The sequence below is a fragment of the Drosophila albomicans genome, chromosome 3 (genome assembly GCF_009650485.2).
Source record: "Drosophila albomicans strain 15112-1751.03 chromosome 3, ASM965048v2, whole genome shotgun sequence".
NCBI classification, from domain to species: Eukaryota; Metazoa; Arthropoda; class Insecta; order Diptera; family Drosophilidae; genus Drosophila; species Drosophila albomicans.
In genome coordinates, this window is record NC_047629.2 from 52,418,484 (window position 1) to 52,435,277 (window position 16,794).

A 16,794-nucleotide genomic window follows, 5' to 3' on the forward strand; every position below is an offset into this window, starting at 1 on the left:
CAGACACACAGACGGACAGACGGACATGGCTATATCGTCTCGGCTGTTGACGCTGATCAAGAATATATATACTTTATAGGGTCGGAGATGCCTCGTTCTACCTGTTACATACATTTCCTGCCGGCACAAAGTTATAATACCCTTCTACCCTATGGGTAGCGAGTATAAAAATCGCGTAAAAATGGTTAGATTTCCAGCATGCGTTTAACGTATGTTGACTTATTTCAGAAATTGCTTTTGACGCGTATAAGATGCAATCCTTGATAGAATAACTTTTCCAAGCATCGGTGAAGTCCAATTCAGGATTTTTCTCCAGTTTTTCCATAATGCACTGATAAGCAATCGCGTTAAAGTGCAAAATCCGCGTAAAAAAAGGAATTTGCGCTGCAAAAATAACCGCGTTAAAGTGAAATCGCGTAAAAAAAGGACTGGGTGTATATGTAATACATATTATGTATATATTAGAAATTATTTTTAAATCTATCAATAGCAGCTACAAAATAGAAAATGGTAAAATAGCGAAGCTTGTATTATAAAAAAATATTATATTGATCCTCAATTCGTGATATTATCAAGGATGCTATAAGCTATGTAATATTGTAAATAATGTTTATTTTTAATTTTGAATAATGCAAAAAATCGGCTGTATTTCAAAAAAGAAGAAAATGTCATGAAATTGTTGAAACATTCAAGAAAAAAATTGAATTTAATAAATACTATAGATTTTTTTGATGAAATTGATAAACGTTGCTATTTTTATTGACAATTTTATTAACAGAAAGATTCTTATCTTCAACTTCATTAAGTAAAAAATTTGGAAATAAAAGTGATTTACTCTTTTTTAAGGTTAACTTGTAAAGCGAGAACAACAATCAAAATAATAATGACATTAAATTAGTAAACTGTAGCTTTAGCAGCTCTGCCGAAAGTTAAGAATAGGACAGTATCTGAAGATGTAAAGCTTACTTAACTAAAATTGAATTTGTTTCTAAATGTCATACATTACAACAATATCAATATAATCTCATCTCTTTCGTTGGTACATTCTAATGTCAATCTGTTAACCACATATATTTAGTGCGATTTAAATCGTAAAAAAAGGATTCCGATTTCGAATTTTCAGTTTTTCACTTATTTTTGTCTTCTTTGGGACGAATAAGCATCTTAGCTTCTTTGAGTAAATATTCTGTTTCAGTATTCCAATATAGATTATTGCCGTATAATCCATTTAAGTCACTGCATAGGAAAAAATTATTTAACATGTATACTAATACATCAAAAATAACAATTTGAAATATTTACCAATGAGAACATTGTTTGTACCACCAGCCACTTTTATACAAAACTGCACAGTTAGCATCATCAAGGTCATTATCCCGATCGAATGTTGTGAATTTCATGTTTTCGTGGTTACTCATCGCATCCCAAACATTTCCCTTGAATTTACCCAAACTTAGTGCGTATCCATGGTCTTCATCAGATATTTTGAAGTCATCATATCGAGCGTAGAAGATGCTGCCACTTAAGGCAACCAAATGTATGTAGAGTTCGTATTGCTGCTGACTCGTTAGTCGATACATCTTTTCTAATCCTAGGAAAAAGTCACTATCCAATGAACCGAAACCTTTGCGATATGTGGCCCAATCCCTGGTAAAGTTTTCTTTTCCACCAATTCGCTGCTGTATTACTATCCAACCAGGCCCAGCTAACTGACTATCGCATAGAACATCAAAGGAACCAACACCACAAACTTCAATTTCATGCACACCACGATGTTCTCCGAAAGGGAGACAACTCGAAGGATTATTATTATTATGTGATGTCCTATTTAATTTAATAATTTCTGCATGGCATATTTCAATGTCTTTATCTTTTATCTCTTCTAATGTCTTCATCTCTTCTAATTTCAAACTAATTGTTTTCTGATGTTCTGTGATGTTTTGAATTGTTGCAGAGTATCCAGAAATTTTCTCATCTTTTTCAATAACACTAGAATTCAGCTTTTTTAATTGATCCTCACATACTTCCAAATTGTTGGATTTATCTGATAAATGTATTGTTAATTTGTTTATAGTTGTTTGTTGTGAATTAATCTCAGATTCTAATTTATCAACTTTACTTTGACACAATTGCAAATCGTTTTCTTTTCTTATTATTTTGTTTTTATACTCATCTAATTGAAATGCCTCCTTCATGAGCTTTTCATGAATTCCTACAATTTCATGATACTTTATCATAAGATCAGCATTTATTTCACTTATATGCTTTTCCTTAATTTCACTTTGGTCTAACTCATTACGAACTTGTTTAAAGTAGTCTAGCAAAGGCTTCACACTTTTATAGGTATGACCCCCGCACAGTTTGTCCATTTCTCGGTCGTTCTCGCATGTCTGATAGGAAGAAAATAACAAATATTAAGCACTTTCTTAACTGTATACACATATGTCAATATTCACCTCTTCTCCTGTTGTTGTGCCCACCAAGAATAGTTTGAGGATTATTAATAAAACTACGTTTATTTTTGTTCTACCCATTTCGAATGCCTCGATCGGATTAAAACAAAGATGAATCTGAAATTAAATATTTCGTTTGAGTCGGTGAAGAGCTTAGCTCTGAATTTCGGATGTATGCAAGCAATTGAGATTAAGCTCCAACATTCTTAACGGAAGAGAGGTCGAAAGATGAAATTGTGAAATAGTGATAAAGTACAATACTACATAATACGTTTATATTCTTGTTGATATTATATATATTATAATGCACTATAGCAGCTATACCCAAATGTTTTAATTACATTTTGGATTTGAGATTCTCAGTTGATCACTAGATCATTTTTTCTTTGGGGCGAATGAGCATCTTCATCAGAATACTAATTTAAATGCCGGCCGTTAATGCAGTCAATTTACTACACACGAAGAAAAATATTTTATATGTATAGTACTAACACAAAAACAAAAAATAAGAATTTGAAATATTTACCAACTATGACATTTCTTCTCTCATACACAACTGCACAATTTGTATTAGCTGATGGTCATTATCCCAATCGAATGATGTGAATTTTTAATCAAGTTGTTATGATGTCAAAATTGAACCAAAAGGTTTAATTCTTAAATCAAGATCGAAATTCTACAAAGAAATGTAGAATGAAATTCAAGATTAAACTTTTGATTCGAGTATGTTTTATTCTAGATTAATAAGATTATAATTATTATATTATTTCAAGATTGATGATGATGAATTTTGATGATTTTTTTAAGATCGGAAAAGTCATTATTCAAGTCTTGTAATCAATCAAGATTTTTTATACCCGCTACCCATAGGGTAGAAGGGTATTATAACTTTGTGCCAACAGGAAATGTATGTAACAGGTAGAAGGAGGCATCTCCGACCCTATAAAGTATAAAATATATTCTTGATCAGCGTCAACAGCCGAGACGATATAGACATGTCCATCTGTCCGTCCGTCCGTCAGTGTGTCTGTCCGTCTGTGTGTCTGTCCGTCTGTCCGTATGAAACACTGGATCTCAGAGACTATAAGATATAGAGCTATATTTTTTTTTCGACAGCATTTGTTATGTTTGCACGAAGATAAAGTTTGTTTCAAATTTTTTCCACGCCCACTTCAGCCCCCGCAAATCAAAAAAATCGAAAAATACTTGTTTATGGTGCACTCCTTTAAAGTAACTTTGATTTTTCATGGAACTCTTTCGAATGATGTTACGTAACGCGATTCCCATTAAACCTTATCAGAGAGCAGCTCCCTTTTTATTTATGTTTTCTTTGGGTTCACTTGAGGGCAGTTTATGGGCGGCTTATCAGGCTGAGAAGAGAAGTTGAAGAAGTTTTGGGCTCATTAATCAGAGCAAATATTGGCGCTGCATTAGGTCAACGGCGTGCGATAGAGAGAAAGGTCTTTAAACAGGAAATGCATTCACATTTTTGTGGGCACAGCACAACATCATATTTCACTTGATAAGAAACTGTGTGTGCTCGTAATTCATTGCGTTGCGACGCGTCGCAAGTGCAACACGGGCAACAAGTGCCCCAAAGCGACGATGCAAGACGCACGACGCACTCTGGACGTTGTTGCATATACGTATATATAAACATATACAGCGCATATTTGGAGTGTCATGTTTGTCCATAACCAAAAGCAAATATCGTGTTACCAACCGAGGCTTGAGGATTGCTTTTCCCAGGCGCAGAACTTTCAAAAGAAAAAGAAAGAGAGAGAGAGTAAACGAAAGAGTGCGAGAATATTCTTTCTTGTTGAGTGAATTGTGACCCCGGTCCACAAAAATCGAATCCATGACCATTATGTTTTATGATCTGGTTGCCTCTTTTATACTCTCTCACTCTCTCTCTCTGTTTCATTTCTTTTGCTGGATTTTTGTGACAGTTTTATGGTGCATTTGGTTGCATTGATTTGGGTTCCATTTTTAACACTTTTTTTCTCGTTTCGTTCTTGCTCGAAATTTAATACAAGCCGCAAAGCAACGCATTCATATGCATAATGTAATACGAGATTTATTATAAGTATTATCGAAGTCGGGGGAATTTGAAGCCCACATCATTTTCGATGCGATTAACGCTCGCTCCCATAAATATGGGAATTGTTCGAGTTCGAGCTCGAGTTTGAGAATCTAACAGAGAAAATTGCCTACAACAGAGCTTAATTGGATCCGCATTGTATAATAGAGAATGAGTGCGAGTGTGGATAATAGGCTGGAAATTATGTTTTTATTGAAATAAATTAAGTGCACGTGCGCTCATGTGGGCCAAACTATAATCAACAGTCCACAGTCTCTCTCCATCATCATGAACCACAAATTCCAACCTCGAGAGTCTCGAGAGACAATTGTTTGTCGACCGTAGGTTGAGGGCAGCCCCTATGACAATGCGAAATACGTTAATCTAATCTAATTCTAATAATACAACTCATTAGGGGCAAACGAATCGAAACGAATCGAGTTTATGCAGACCACACAAAATTCTAATTATAAACACGAGAACCTTGGAGGCCAAAGAACATATGTCCAAAAACGGGGCTTGATCTGCATTAAATGCTGTCGACTTGTATTAACTGCAATTTGTGGCAAGTCAGCCTGAGGCTTAAGAAATCATATTTAATCAGCACAATTAAGCTAGAATTCCTAAAAGCAAAAAGGTTCTAAATTCCATTCTAAGTGGAAATAAAACTGAACTCAACAAATAATTAAGAATGCTACAATTCATCGGAATTAAGAATTAAGACTAAAATCATTTTTTAAAAAAGATCTAAAGCGATGTCACAAATCTTTAATAATAATATAATGTCATTCACTAAATGTGCCAGAAATTTATCTTATTATCAAATGTAGGAATTCTGAAAGTAAACTTATATTATTATTGAAAAAATAAGGAAAATACTATAGTAATAATAGTTAAATATTAAAATATGATCATTCCCTTATTATGCCAGAAGTTTGTCATACTAACAAATAAAGGAATTCCGTTCAGTAAAATATATTGTATATTAGAGGTGGAGAACTATCGATAGTCTGCGCCATCGATAGTGATTGTGATAGTGACAGGTTTCATAAACTATCGACTATCTGCGATAGCAAGGAAAATCTTTCGTCGATAGTTCTCGATAGTACAGTAAAAGAAAATAATTTTATTTGTTTTTAAAATAATCCATATTTGTTTAATGTATGAGAGTACGAAAGTATGAATTTGTGAAAATGCTAAGACCTCACAAATTAAATTCTTAAATTAAGATCATCATTTTTCAATATTTCCAGATTTAAATTCTATTAAAAGAAAATTGTTCTTAGGATCAGAAACAATCTCAATTAAAACTCTATGCATGTTAGATTCATAATCCATCAGAAAACTGCCTAACGATAAAGCCTGCACCAATGATAGATATTGAAAAATGGTCAAACATATGTTATTTTAACGCTTTAATTGCCTAAAGTTAGAAAATACTAAGTCACGTTTCAGTAACTAACAAGTAAGAAAGTTACAGTCGAGTGTGCTCGACTGTGAGATACCCGCTACCCATTTTTAATAAAGGCAAAATATTGCGGTATCATTTTCAAAATATACCAAAAATACTATAAAAAATACTAAAAATATACCAAATGGCATGTTTGGTATATCGATACAGTACACCATTCAAAATATACCATAGACGGCACAATGTGCCAGATTGTCGGCCAAAGCAACTCAGACCCCTAGTAAGTAGGCGTTTTTGCCCATACAAAAGTATTTCTTTAATAACTTCCACAATTTTTATCTGATCGCAACCAAATCAGGAATCATAACTACTACAGTAATTATTGTATATACCAAAATTCGTAGCTCTAGCTTTAAAATTACACTTGTTATTCGATTTTTTTGATTTGCGGGGGCGGAAGTGGGCGTGGCAAAAATTTGAAACAAACTTGATCTGCGTGCAAACATAACAAATGCTGTCGAAAAAAAAATATAGCTCTATCTCTTATAGTCTCTGAGATCTAGGTGTTCATACGGACGGACGGACGGACGGACGGACAGACGGACAAACGCACATGGCTAGATTGTCTCGGCGTTGATGCTGATCAAGTATATATATACTTCTTAGTGTCGGAGATGCCTCCTTCTACCTGTTACATACATTTCCTGCCGGCACAAAGTTATAATACCCTTCTACCCTATGGGTGCGGGTATAAAATTGACAAACTCATCTTATATAAAATTGTGTATCAATTTACTAAATCTAACAAATGTTATCCCAGAAAATCCTCTACTGATTTGCTATAATATCTAACTCCTCCACAAAATACGACATAATGAATTTCTCAACTCATCGGTCTTCCCACAACTTGAACAATAAAACTCTTTAACCATATTGAAAGAGAAGCTTTTTCGCACAAAAAGAGGCTGTAACTAGCAAAATGGATCATTAAATCAAATATGAATCGCATAATTTGGCAAACTGAAAAGCTGTTAAAACGAATCGTTTGGAGTTGTTGTCTATTTTTGGGCACAACCAAGCAAAAAAAAAAAAAAAAACGAAAAAACAAAAATACAAAATAAAATGACTGGACAACAATTTATTTAGCACAGTGGCTGCTGCCGGCAGCGTCACAACACACACAACACACACACACACTCGGTAAATGTATGAGGCCATAAACATAACATGAAATTTATTTAATAATATAAACAAAATGTGCGCCAAATTGCGTATCAACAGCGGCAAAAAACAGACACGAGTCGCACGAGTCGTGGCAACCAAAACACAAATGGCCAAAAAAAAAAATCTATCCGGCTGTCCAGCTGTCCGTCCGTCTGTCTGTCTGTCCGTTTGTCCGTCTGTTTGCCTAGCTGGGACATTAACAGGTCGTAAACCTTTTGGCGCGGCCAAACAAAAGACAAGACGCTGAAACGAATCTCTGACTGGGCAATGGGCAACTGCCAACTGCCACTGGGCACTGCCTGCATCCAATCTGCATATATGTTTGTATGTACATATATAGCCAGCTCTTTCTTTGCTCACTTGCCCTCTTCACACTCGTCCCTCCTCATCCCTCTGTGGAAATCTGAGCCAGCTACAAAACGGCGCTCTGTCAAATAAGTCCCAAAATAGCGGCGCAAATTTGACCAGAGACATAAATAAGTTTTATTGTTGTTAGCCCAAAGTGTATGTGTGATTGTTGTTGCTGTGTTTGTTGTGGTTGTTGTTGTTAGCAGTTGGGTGCGGGTGGCTGCCACACACATGGCCAGCGGGGGCGGACTGAGCTGAACTGAGCTGAGCTGAGACGGAGCGCATGCGCAGCCAGCCAAATGGACAAAGCGCATTTTGTTGCCCAGTCTTCATTGTTGTTTTTGCTCTTACAGAGGGCATAACGCTTACGTTAAGAATTTTGTAATGCAATAAGAGAGGAACAAAGATACAAAGCATAGTAGGACAATTATATTAGTTTTATATACTACTACTACATATTTTCCATCTCGATGAAATTTGGTATATTATTTGGTATTTTATTTACCGTAATTATAAACGAGTGTTTTTTTTTTGCTAACTTTAACATACTGTGAACATGCGATTAGTCTAGCATCATCGATGAAATGTTGTATAATTTTTGGTATTTTATTTATACTACTTATACTATATACGAGTGTTTACGCTAAGCTTTACATACTACTCTAACCGTCTAACCAAAAAATTAGTATGATAGACTAATAAAATGTTATATTATTTTTTAGTATTTTATTATGCTGCTTATATACGAATGTTTTATGTTAAGTTTAATATGCTACCACTTCTACTATTTTCTGTCTTTTCAAGCCATTAGTCTATCAACTCGATGAAATTAGGTATAATTTTATTTTAATAATTTGTGGTATTTTATTTATACTGCTTAAATACATGCGAGTGTTTTATAGTAAGTTTAACATTTTATGACCAGGAGATTAGTCTAGCATCATCGATTAAATTTGGTATATTTTTTTTGGTATATCTTTATGGCATATTTTTTGATATTTTATCACATATTGTTTATTTATTTTTTATATTATATAATTTTTCAAAGAAAATCGAAAACTTCCCTATCTTAGCGACTTTAAATAATTCATTAGGCAAAAAATATGTTCTTTCTTTCTAAAAATTCAAACTTCTAGAGTTTTGATAATTAACCACTAACATTTTAGAATTACTTACTTATTTTTTTTTAATTTAGTCAAATATTCGTTAGTCAATTTTACATAGTAGTTATTTATTTATTTTCATATTATTTTGAGCTTCATATATTTTCTATTTATTCACGTAAAATTGCAAGAGTATTTCAGCTTCCATTTGCTGCACTTACCATTTCTTACTTATTTATTTTTTGTTCGTATTATTGCTGTTATTGTTGTTGTTGTCTGAGTGTGGCTTTATTATTAAATATTACGTACGTTTGTTGTCCGTACATTTGTTTATTGCCTCGCAGCGGCATTCAGCGCGGCTCGGCGCCCAGTCGTCGTCATAATTGAATTCCAGCAGCGGGCGTTACGTTTGCCCAGTTACCGCTGCAATCGCTGATAGACAAACCCCACCTCCTTACCCCTCCCCTCCCCCCACCCACTCCCTCATAGCTGCTGCACTTGCGTGCTCCGCTGAGAATTTGATCGATTCGTTCGATTAGTTTGCGGCACATGCAATCGACACGCAGCATTCTCTTTCAATTGCTTTGCATCTGCAGCATTCGTGCCACGCCACAAAGTAGCATAGAGAGAGAGAGGGGGGGAGGGAAGCTGTTGATTCAATTTAGTCGCCGTTTGCCGCCAAAACGCTGCTGGGCACCGTCCGACACTCCTGCAATTGGCAATTGGGAAATTGTCTCATTGCAATGCCAGACAGCTGACTTTGGCTCAAATGACAACTCGTAATACGTGCTATTAATATCGTTCCAACATATGTCCATGTTGTGTTTTTCTCTCTTTTTTTCTTCGTTTTTGGGGTCGAGGTGCAGAGGCGTATTACCACCATACTATACATACTCGTACAATATTTATCCATGTAGGTGTGGCCTATCTAACCATTGGGGTTCACCTCGCTATCGACCCAGGAAACGTGTGGAAAAACTAGTGCTTGGCATGTTTAATGCTGACTCCGCTCGATTCATATTCAAATTACATTCAACTGCTTTCCACACCAGCGTCTATCACATAATTCAGCACACTAATGTATTCCAAGCAAATTAACAACTTTTGGGGGTTCTCCAATAAACTATAGAAATGGCAAAAAGCATTTAGAAGCTGATTTTTAACAAATGTGGAACTTTGCATAATTCAATAAGGTGTGTCTTAAGATATACTACTAGGCATAAGATTTCATGTTGTGACTAATAATAAAAGGTAGAAATGTAAACTATTCTTATATATTCTTGAATATACCAAAGGCTATATTTAGTATATCGATATACCACCACATTTAAAAAATACCATAGAGTAAAAAATACACTGAAGGCTATTTTTGGTATATCGATATACTACTACATTCAAAATATACTCAAGGCAATACTTGGTATATCGATATACTACATAGAGTACAAAATATACCGAAGGCTATATTTATTATATAGATATACTACTACATTTAAAAAATACTATAGAGAAAAACATGTACTACTACTACATTTAAAATATACCATAGAGTAAAAAAATACTGAAGATTATATTAGGTATACCAATATACTACTACATTCAAAATATACCATACAGTTCAAAATATAACATCGATATGCTACCACATTTAAAATAAACCATTGATTAAAAACTATACTGATGGCTATTTTTGGTATATCGACATACTACAACATCCAAAATATACCATAGAGGTCAAAATATAACATCGATATACTACTACATTTAAAATATACCATTGAGTAAAAAATATACTAATGGCTATATTTGGTATATCGACGTACTACAACATTAAAATATACCATAGAGCACAAAATATACTGAAGGTTATATTTGGTATACCAATATATTAATACATTCAAAATATACCATAGAGTGTACAATATACCAAATTGATAGGCAAAGCAACTTAAACCAGATAGCCATTATTTAACATACAATTATTTATTTAATGACTTCTACAACTTCTTTTAAAAGCTAAACAAACCATCAAAAAAATAGTTAAAAATTATTTTTCAGATCAACCTGTTTTTTAAAATAAGCCTAAACTTAACTAAAAGCGTTAAGCTGAAGATGGTATATATTATATTAAAAAGAGAATATCGTACTTTTTATAATAAATGTATTGTAGTTAGTATATGATTTGTTTTAGTGTTAACTATCTAAAATTTCAAATAAAAAAGTTCGAGTTGCAAAATAAAACATTTTAAACATGTAAATCCTTGAATCTCCTTTATTTGATGCTGCAAATTGCTCAATGCAATTATGCCAAATAACTTAAGCATAATTACAGCTGACTACAAGATTTAACAACCAAAATGATGCACTTAATAAGTAGATGCCACCGATTTGACTGAGAGTTGTTACTCAACCTGTTCGCTGCCTTGCAACATGAGACTCGCGTCTCTTGCATTCCCACAGCCCATTTACGAAGTAGAGCTCAAATTATAAACGACTCTTTGTCAAAAGACGGTCCGTTGGCTCAATTGTTTGGGCCAAAAGCTAAGCTGAAATTACGAGCCCACACAGACAGGCAGACAGAGAGAGAGAGAGAGAGAGGGAGACAAGCAGTCAGTGAATGGGATACACAAAAAGGGAAATGAATGTGAGCGCTGCCCAAAACGGGCAGCAGCCCAGCTGACAACTGGAGCAAGTGCAGCACAGCAGCAGAGCAGATGGCAGCATGCGGCATGCGGCAACATGCTGAGGTAGCTGACTGACCAAAAGAGACGCACTGGGGGTCAGTGCTTCGTTTACAAGATATTCAAAGAGCTTTGCATATTTTAGGCGCGCTCCAAAGACATTTGAATGGGGCAAGTGCTTGTTGCACGCAGCCACAGCCAAAGCCAAATCCAAAGACGAAGCCAGCAGCGACGACAAATGTTTGCCAGTCGATGTCTCCATGGTCCACTCTATACCATAGATCGGCTTTTTTTTTTCTTCTACTTCTTCTTCTGGGAGATCTGCAGGTGGTCGTCGTACAACTCTATTTTTTATTTTGTCGCGTTCGTTGAAGTCTTTGGCAACGGTGGTCGCAACTTTGTCGGTGTTTGCCCGCTTTTCCAGCGCACACACAAAATGTTTCCATGCGGCGAGTGAAAAGCCCGGCAGGCAAAAGCAGGTCTCCCATAAGAGTGTAGAATGAATGCATTCGCATACTTGCAGATAGCACTGTTGTTTTGCCATTGTATCTGCATCTGCATCTGCATCTCGATCGTCGCTGTTGTTGTCGTGGGGCGTGTGGCATGCGTCGTTTAAAAGGAGGGCGGGGGGAAGCGAGTCTCTTTTGCATTTTATGCGGCTTTTTGGTATGTTCATTGTGAATTTATTGAAGGTGATTTTATCGCTCAAACAAATGTTGCATTTTACAAGTGCTTCAAGTGCTTGTTGCCAACGTTTGCTAAAGACGGCGCTTATTAATGAGCTGCAGCCACAGAGCTCAACTCCAACTCCAACTCCAGCTTAGATCTGGATCTCTCTCTCTCTCTCTCTTCAGTTGCTGGCGCTTGCAGCACGCAGCGGGAGCTTGGCAACTGCCAACTGGGACGTTCGTTGCACGTTGCAAGCTGAACGTTGCAAGCTTGCAAGCTGCTTTGAATGTTGGGGGTGCGCCCCAGCTAATCGCTATGCATTCGAGTGGGTTGGCTTGTCGATAAGCCAGCTGGCGCTATTGGCCAATTTCAGCTCTCTAATTTTTTCGTTCGATTTTTTGGCCAAACAAATTGGAGTAATCATTCGTTTGCACTCATTGCAGTCAAGACACAGACTTTGACTATCCGTCAACCCAAAAACAAAACAAAACCAAAACCAAAACCGACTTTGAATACATTTTCGGCACAATTAATTTCAAATTAAGCCTCAAGCTCTTTTGGTGTCGAAATTTATGAAAATTGCCTCAGCAAATTACGATCACGTGGCGTTCAACAGGAAATTGTACTAAAGGCAAATGTCTTTAACGGTCTTGAGAACGCAAAGAAAATCAATTAATGGCATTAAAAAGTAGTTGCAGGAAATGGCTAACAATAAGCCTAGATATCGCGGTATCAAACTAATTTCAGTCGAGGGAATTGAGCAGACTTTAAAAAAAATTAATTTGAAATTTTCAAATACTTCTTTGCATAGAAAATTCGTTTATATTTCCTATTATAAACGTGATTACATTAAAATTTTTTACGCAGTCTTTTTATACCCGCTACCCATAGGGTAGAAGGGTATTATAACTTTGTGCCGGCAGGAAATGTATGTAACAGGTAGAAGAAGGCATCTCCGACCCTATAAAGTATATATATTCTTGATCAGCGTCAACAGCCGAGACGATATAGCCATGTCCGTCTGTCCGTCCGTCCGTCTGTCCGTCTGTCCGTATGAACACCTAGATCTCAGAGACTATAAGAGATAGAGCTATAATTTTTTTTCGACAGCATTTGTTATGTTTGCACGCAGATCAAGTTTGTTTCAAATTTTTGCCACGCCCACTTCCGCCCATGCAAATCAAAAAAATCGAATAACAAGCGTAATTTTAAAGCTAGAGTTACGAATTTTGGTATATACAGGAATACCTATAGTAGTTATGATCCCTGAAAATTTGGTTGCGATCAGAAGGAAATTGTGGAAGTAATTAAAGAAATACTTTTGTATGGGCAAAAACGCCCACTTACAAGGGGTCTTAGTTGCTTTGGCTGACAATCTGGTATATTGTGCCGTCTATGGTATATTTTGAATGCGGTACTATATCGATATACCACATATACCATTTGGTATATTTTTAGTATTTTTGCAGTATATTTGGTATATTTTGAGAATAATACCGCAAAATATATTGTTTTTATTCAAAATGGGTAGCGGGTATCTCACAGTCGAGTACACTCGACTGTAGCTTTCTTACTTGTTTAGTATAAAATTTGTACTTTCCAAAGATATTTAAATATCACAAGCATTTGGCAATAATGTACTCCATTTTTTTCAAACTTATTATAAACTTCAGATTTCATTTATCGAAAGAACAATATTGTATGTTTAAAATAAAGTAATTGCACTATTATAAATACATCATAAAATTTACATTACTGTGTCATTGATAAAAAGAGCAGATAAATATGCTTAAAATGAAGTAGTCTTTAAATTTTAATACTTATTAAGCATAGACTTATTTCATAAAAAGAAAAAAAGAAAAAAATATTATAGTTTACTTATCAATTAAAAAGCTACAGTCGAGATACAAATTGTAAAAGCAAAACAACGTGAGTATGCTGTAATCATTTAAAATCGAAATAAGCATAATATACTGACCTATACAAAAGATATATTTGGTATAATGATATACTATTAGATTCAAAATATACCAGATTAACTAAAGCATAAAACACACGACAGCTTCAACAGAGTTTTGTTAAAAAAATGATTTCTACAATAATTTAAAAGTTTTGTAGCTAATCATAACCAAATATCTTTTGCTATAGATATTTGAATTTATTGTAAATTCAAGATTTCATTGATGAAAATAGCAGCAAAGTCTGCTTAAAGTATCATCGCTCATCTCCCTCAAATTTTGTTATAAGACAAAGATTTCATTCATCAAAGATATCCAGTATTTTCTGCAAACCTTTCCTTTCATTTTGAAAAAATAGTTTATTAATTTATTTGATTAGATACGTTTTTCATTCAACTAACAATTATTAATGGACTTTTTCTTGACCTCCATGGTCACTGAATGCTTTTTCAAGTCTACTAAATTTTTGGAAAGCAACACTCACTTGGCTCACTCTTGGCTTCAATTGCTGTTGCTGTTGTTGTGGCTGTGGCTGTTGAACTCTTGACCTCGCCGTGCACTCATATACAATATTCCGATTGCTTTCCAATTACGATCCATCAATCACTTTGGACACGAATCAATAGCAAATGTTAAAGGCAAAGGGCCAAAGGACTCCGCCTAGCGTCAGGATAACAAACACACACCTGTGTCCAACTTCAATTTTCCATTGTCTATTGAGGCTAATCAATGTTTAACACGAGGGGGTAAACATCAATCAGTCAATCGATTGGCCAGCAATGGGTCAAATAACAATTGCGGTGATTATAGACGATCCCCAAAATGAACTCTGTCCGTGTCGAAGGGAGGTGTGTGCAACATCGAGTGTGGGGCATGGGAAGTTCGTTTTGGGGGACGGCAAATTGCTGTCACAAGCGCCAAATTATGCGCTCGCCTCGAATGGTTGGAGACTTAATCGAAGACAAACATCTAATTGACATAAAGCCGACATGCTAAACGATGCAACGTTGCAGACACAAACGCAGACATCGAGTTTGGCCACCTAATGACGTCTCTGTCTGTCGCTGTGGCATGCAACAGCAACAACAGCAACAGCAGAAAAGTCGCCTCGACTTTGGCCAACTCCCGACGCGTATCTCACATCTTTTGCCGATATTTATGGGCAACAGTTCAAAAGTTCAATGCACAACGGCTGCCAGTTGCAAGTTGCCAGTTGCAAGTTGCAAGTTGCAAGTTTGCAGTTGCAGCTTTAATCAAGGCTTAGGCGATGCCCATTAATTAGCGGCTTACAAGTCTCTGCTTTCCTGGCGTCTTCATCTAAACAGCGAGACGTTTAAGCAGGCTCTTGTGTGCGGGAGTGTGCGTGTTTGTGCTTGTCTGTGCGTGTTTGTGCGTGTGTGAACCTGTTGCAACTGGCTTCTAAGTGCAATTGCTGCACTTGTGGCCAGCTGCTGAATTCTTCGCCTTAGTGAAAGGTGCTGCGGCCTTTGAACTCGCTCAGTTCTTGTCAAAATGATAAACAGCGAGCTAGGCTAACGATCTCAACGACTTTGTTGTACTCTAACTTTAAGAGCTTCTTTCTTTCGTATTATTTAAGGATTCGTATAGAATTTTTTGACACAAAGGTTTCTTTTGTTACAACTTGAAAGAAAGGTATTTATAATATTTTTAAATACAAACACGAAAAATATCAAATATATTTATAATACCTGTTCTAGTAATAGCAATAACTATACGTAAACTAAAATCTATTGTTGCGGAACGAATGATCCTTAATTTATGGCTTGACTCTTGCCTAGAATATGGTGCAAACCTTCAACTGTTTAATAATTACTGTGCTCTCTTATAAAGAACAAGTAAGAAAGTTACTGTCGAGTCTGCTTGACTGTGAGATACCCGCTACCCATTTAAAATAATACAAAATAGACCATATTAATATACCTAAACATACTAAAAATATACTAAAAGGTATTTTAGTTATATTAATACAGTCCTACATTCAAAATTTACCAAAATTTAAAAGCTATCTGACTAAAATCGGTTTAATCTACGGAAAGATTAATTCTCCGATGATTGTGAAAATACTTATTTCATTTTCTTAAGTGAATGGCTGTTTGATGATCTATGGAAAGCATAGCCGACATTCACTCAGAAATGAGATAAGAATGAATAAAACACTAATCATATAGCGACTGAATGACCTAAGACGAGTAAGAAATCTACAGTCGAGTGTGCACCACAGCGAGATTGCTATGATTCATTTTTAACAAAAGCTAAACAATGCGGTATTATACTTAAAATATACCTAATTATAATACTGAAAAAATACTTAAATATACCGAGGGCTGTATTTGGTATACATATAAATATACTATTACATCGAAAATATATCATGGAGTATTAAATATATCAGATAAATAAACGTAAAAAAGGGTGGTAGTATTCTTTAATTATACCAATTTATTAATATTACAAATTACTGAATTAGCCTTCGCTATATTTAGTATAATATGCTATCATTACTGAAAAAATGTTGTATAGCAATATACTATTACACAGAAAATATATACCATAGGTGTATAAAAAATACTAGATTGTTATTGTTAATATATACTTAATTATGATACTATTACTTTAAAAATATATCATATCAACTTAAAAATACTTAAATATACTGACTGCTACATTTTGTATAACAATATAACACAGAAAATATATACATACCATAGGCGTATAAATAATACAAGATTGTTATTCTTAAGATATACTTAATTATGATACTATTCCTTAAAAAATATATCTTATAAACCATTCACAAGAAGAATGTTATCAAGATTGGTTTAGTTAGTTGAGATCACAATTCTGTA

At 35.1% G+C, this 16,794-nt stretch overlaps 2 protein-coding genes across 2 annotated transcripts in view; both read right to left on the reverse strand.

Moving 5' to 3' along the window:
* The window catches only part of LOC117568590 (angiopoietin-related protein 1-like), a 38,069-nt gene extending 35,504 nt beyond the window's left edge, over window positions 1–2,565 (reverse strand). Inside the window, exon 1 of the mRNA XM_052005889.1 lies at window positions 2,457–2,565. Within this exon, the coding sequence (XP_051861849.1) occupies window positions 2,457–2,534 (78 nt within the window). The 5' untranslated portion in view covers window positions 2,535–2,565. The remainder of the gene's footprint in view (window positions 1–2,456) is intronic.
* The window catches only part of LOC117569322 (uncharacterized), a 191,158-nt gene that overhangs the window by 14,115 nt on the left and 160,249 nt on the right, over window positions 1–16,794 (reverse strand). The window lies entirely within an intron of this gene.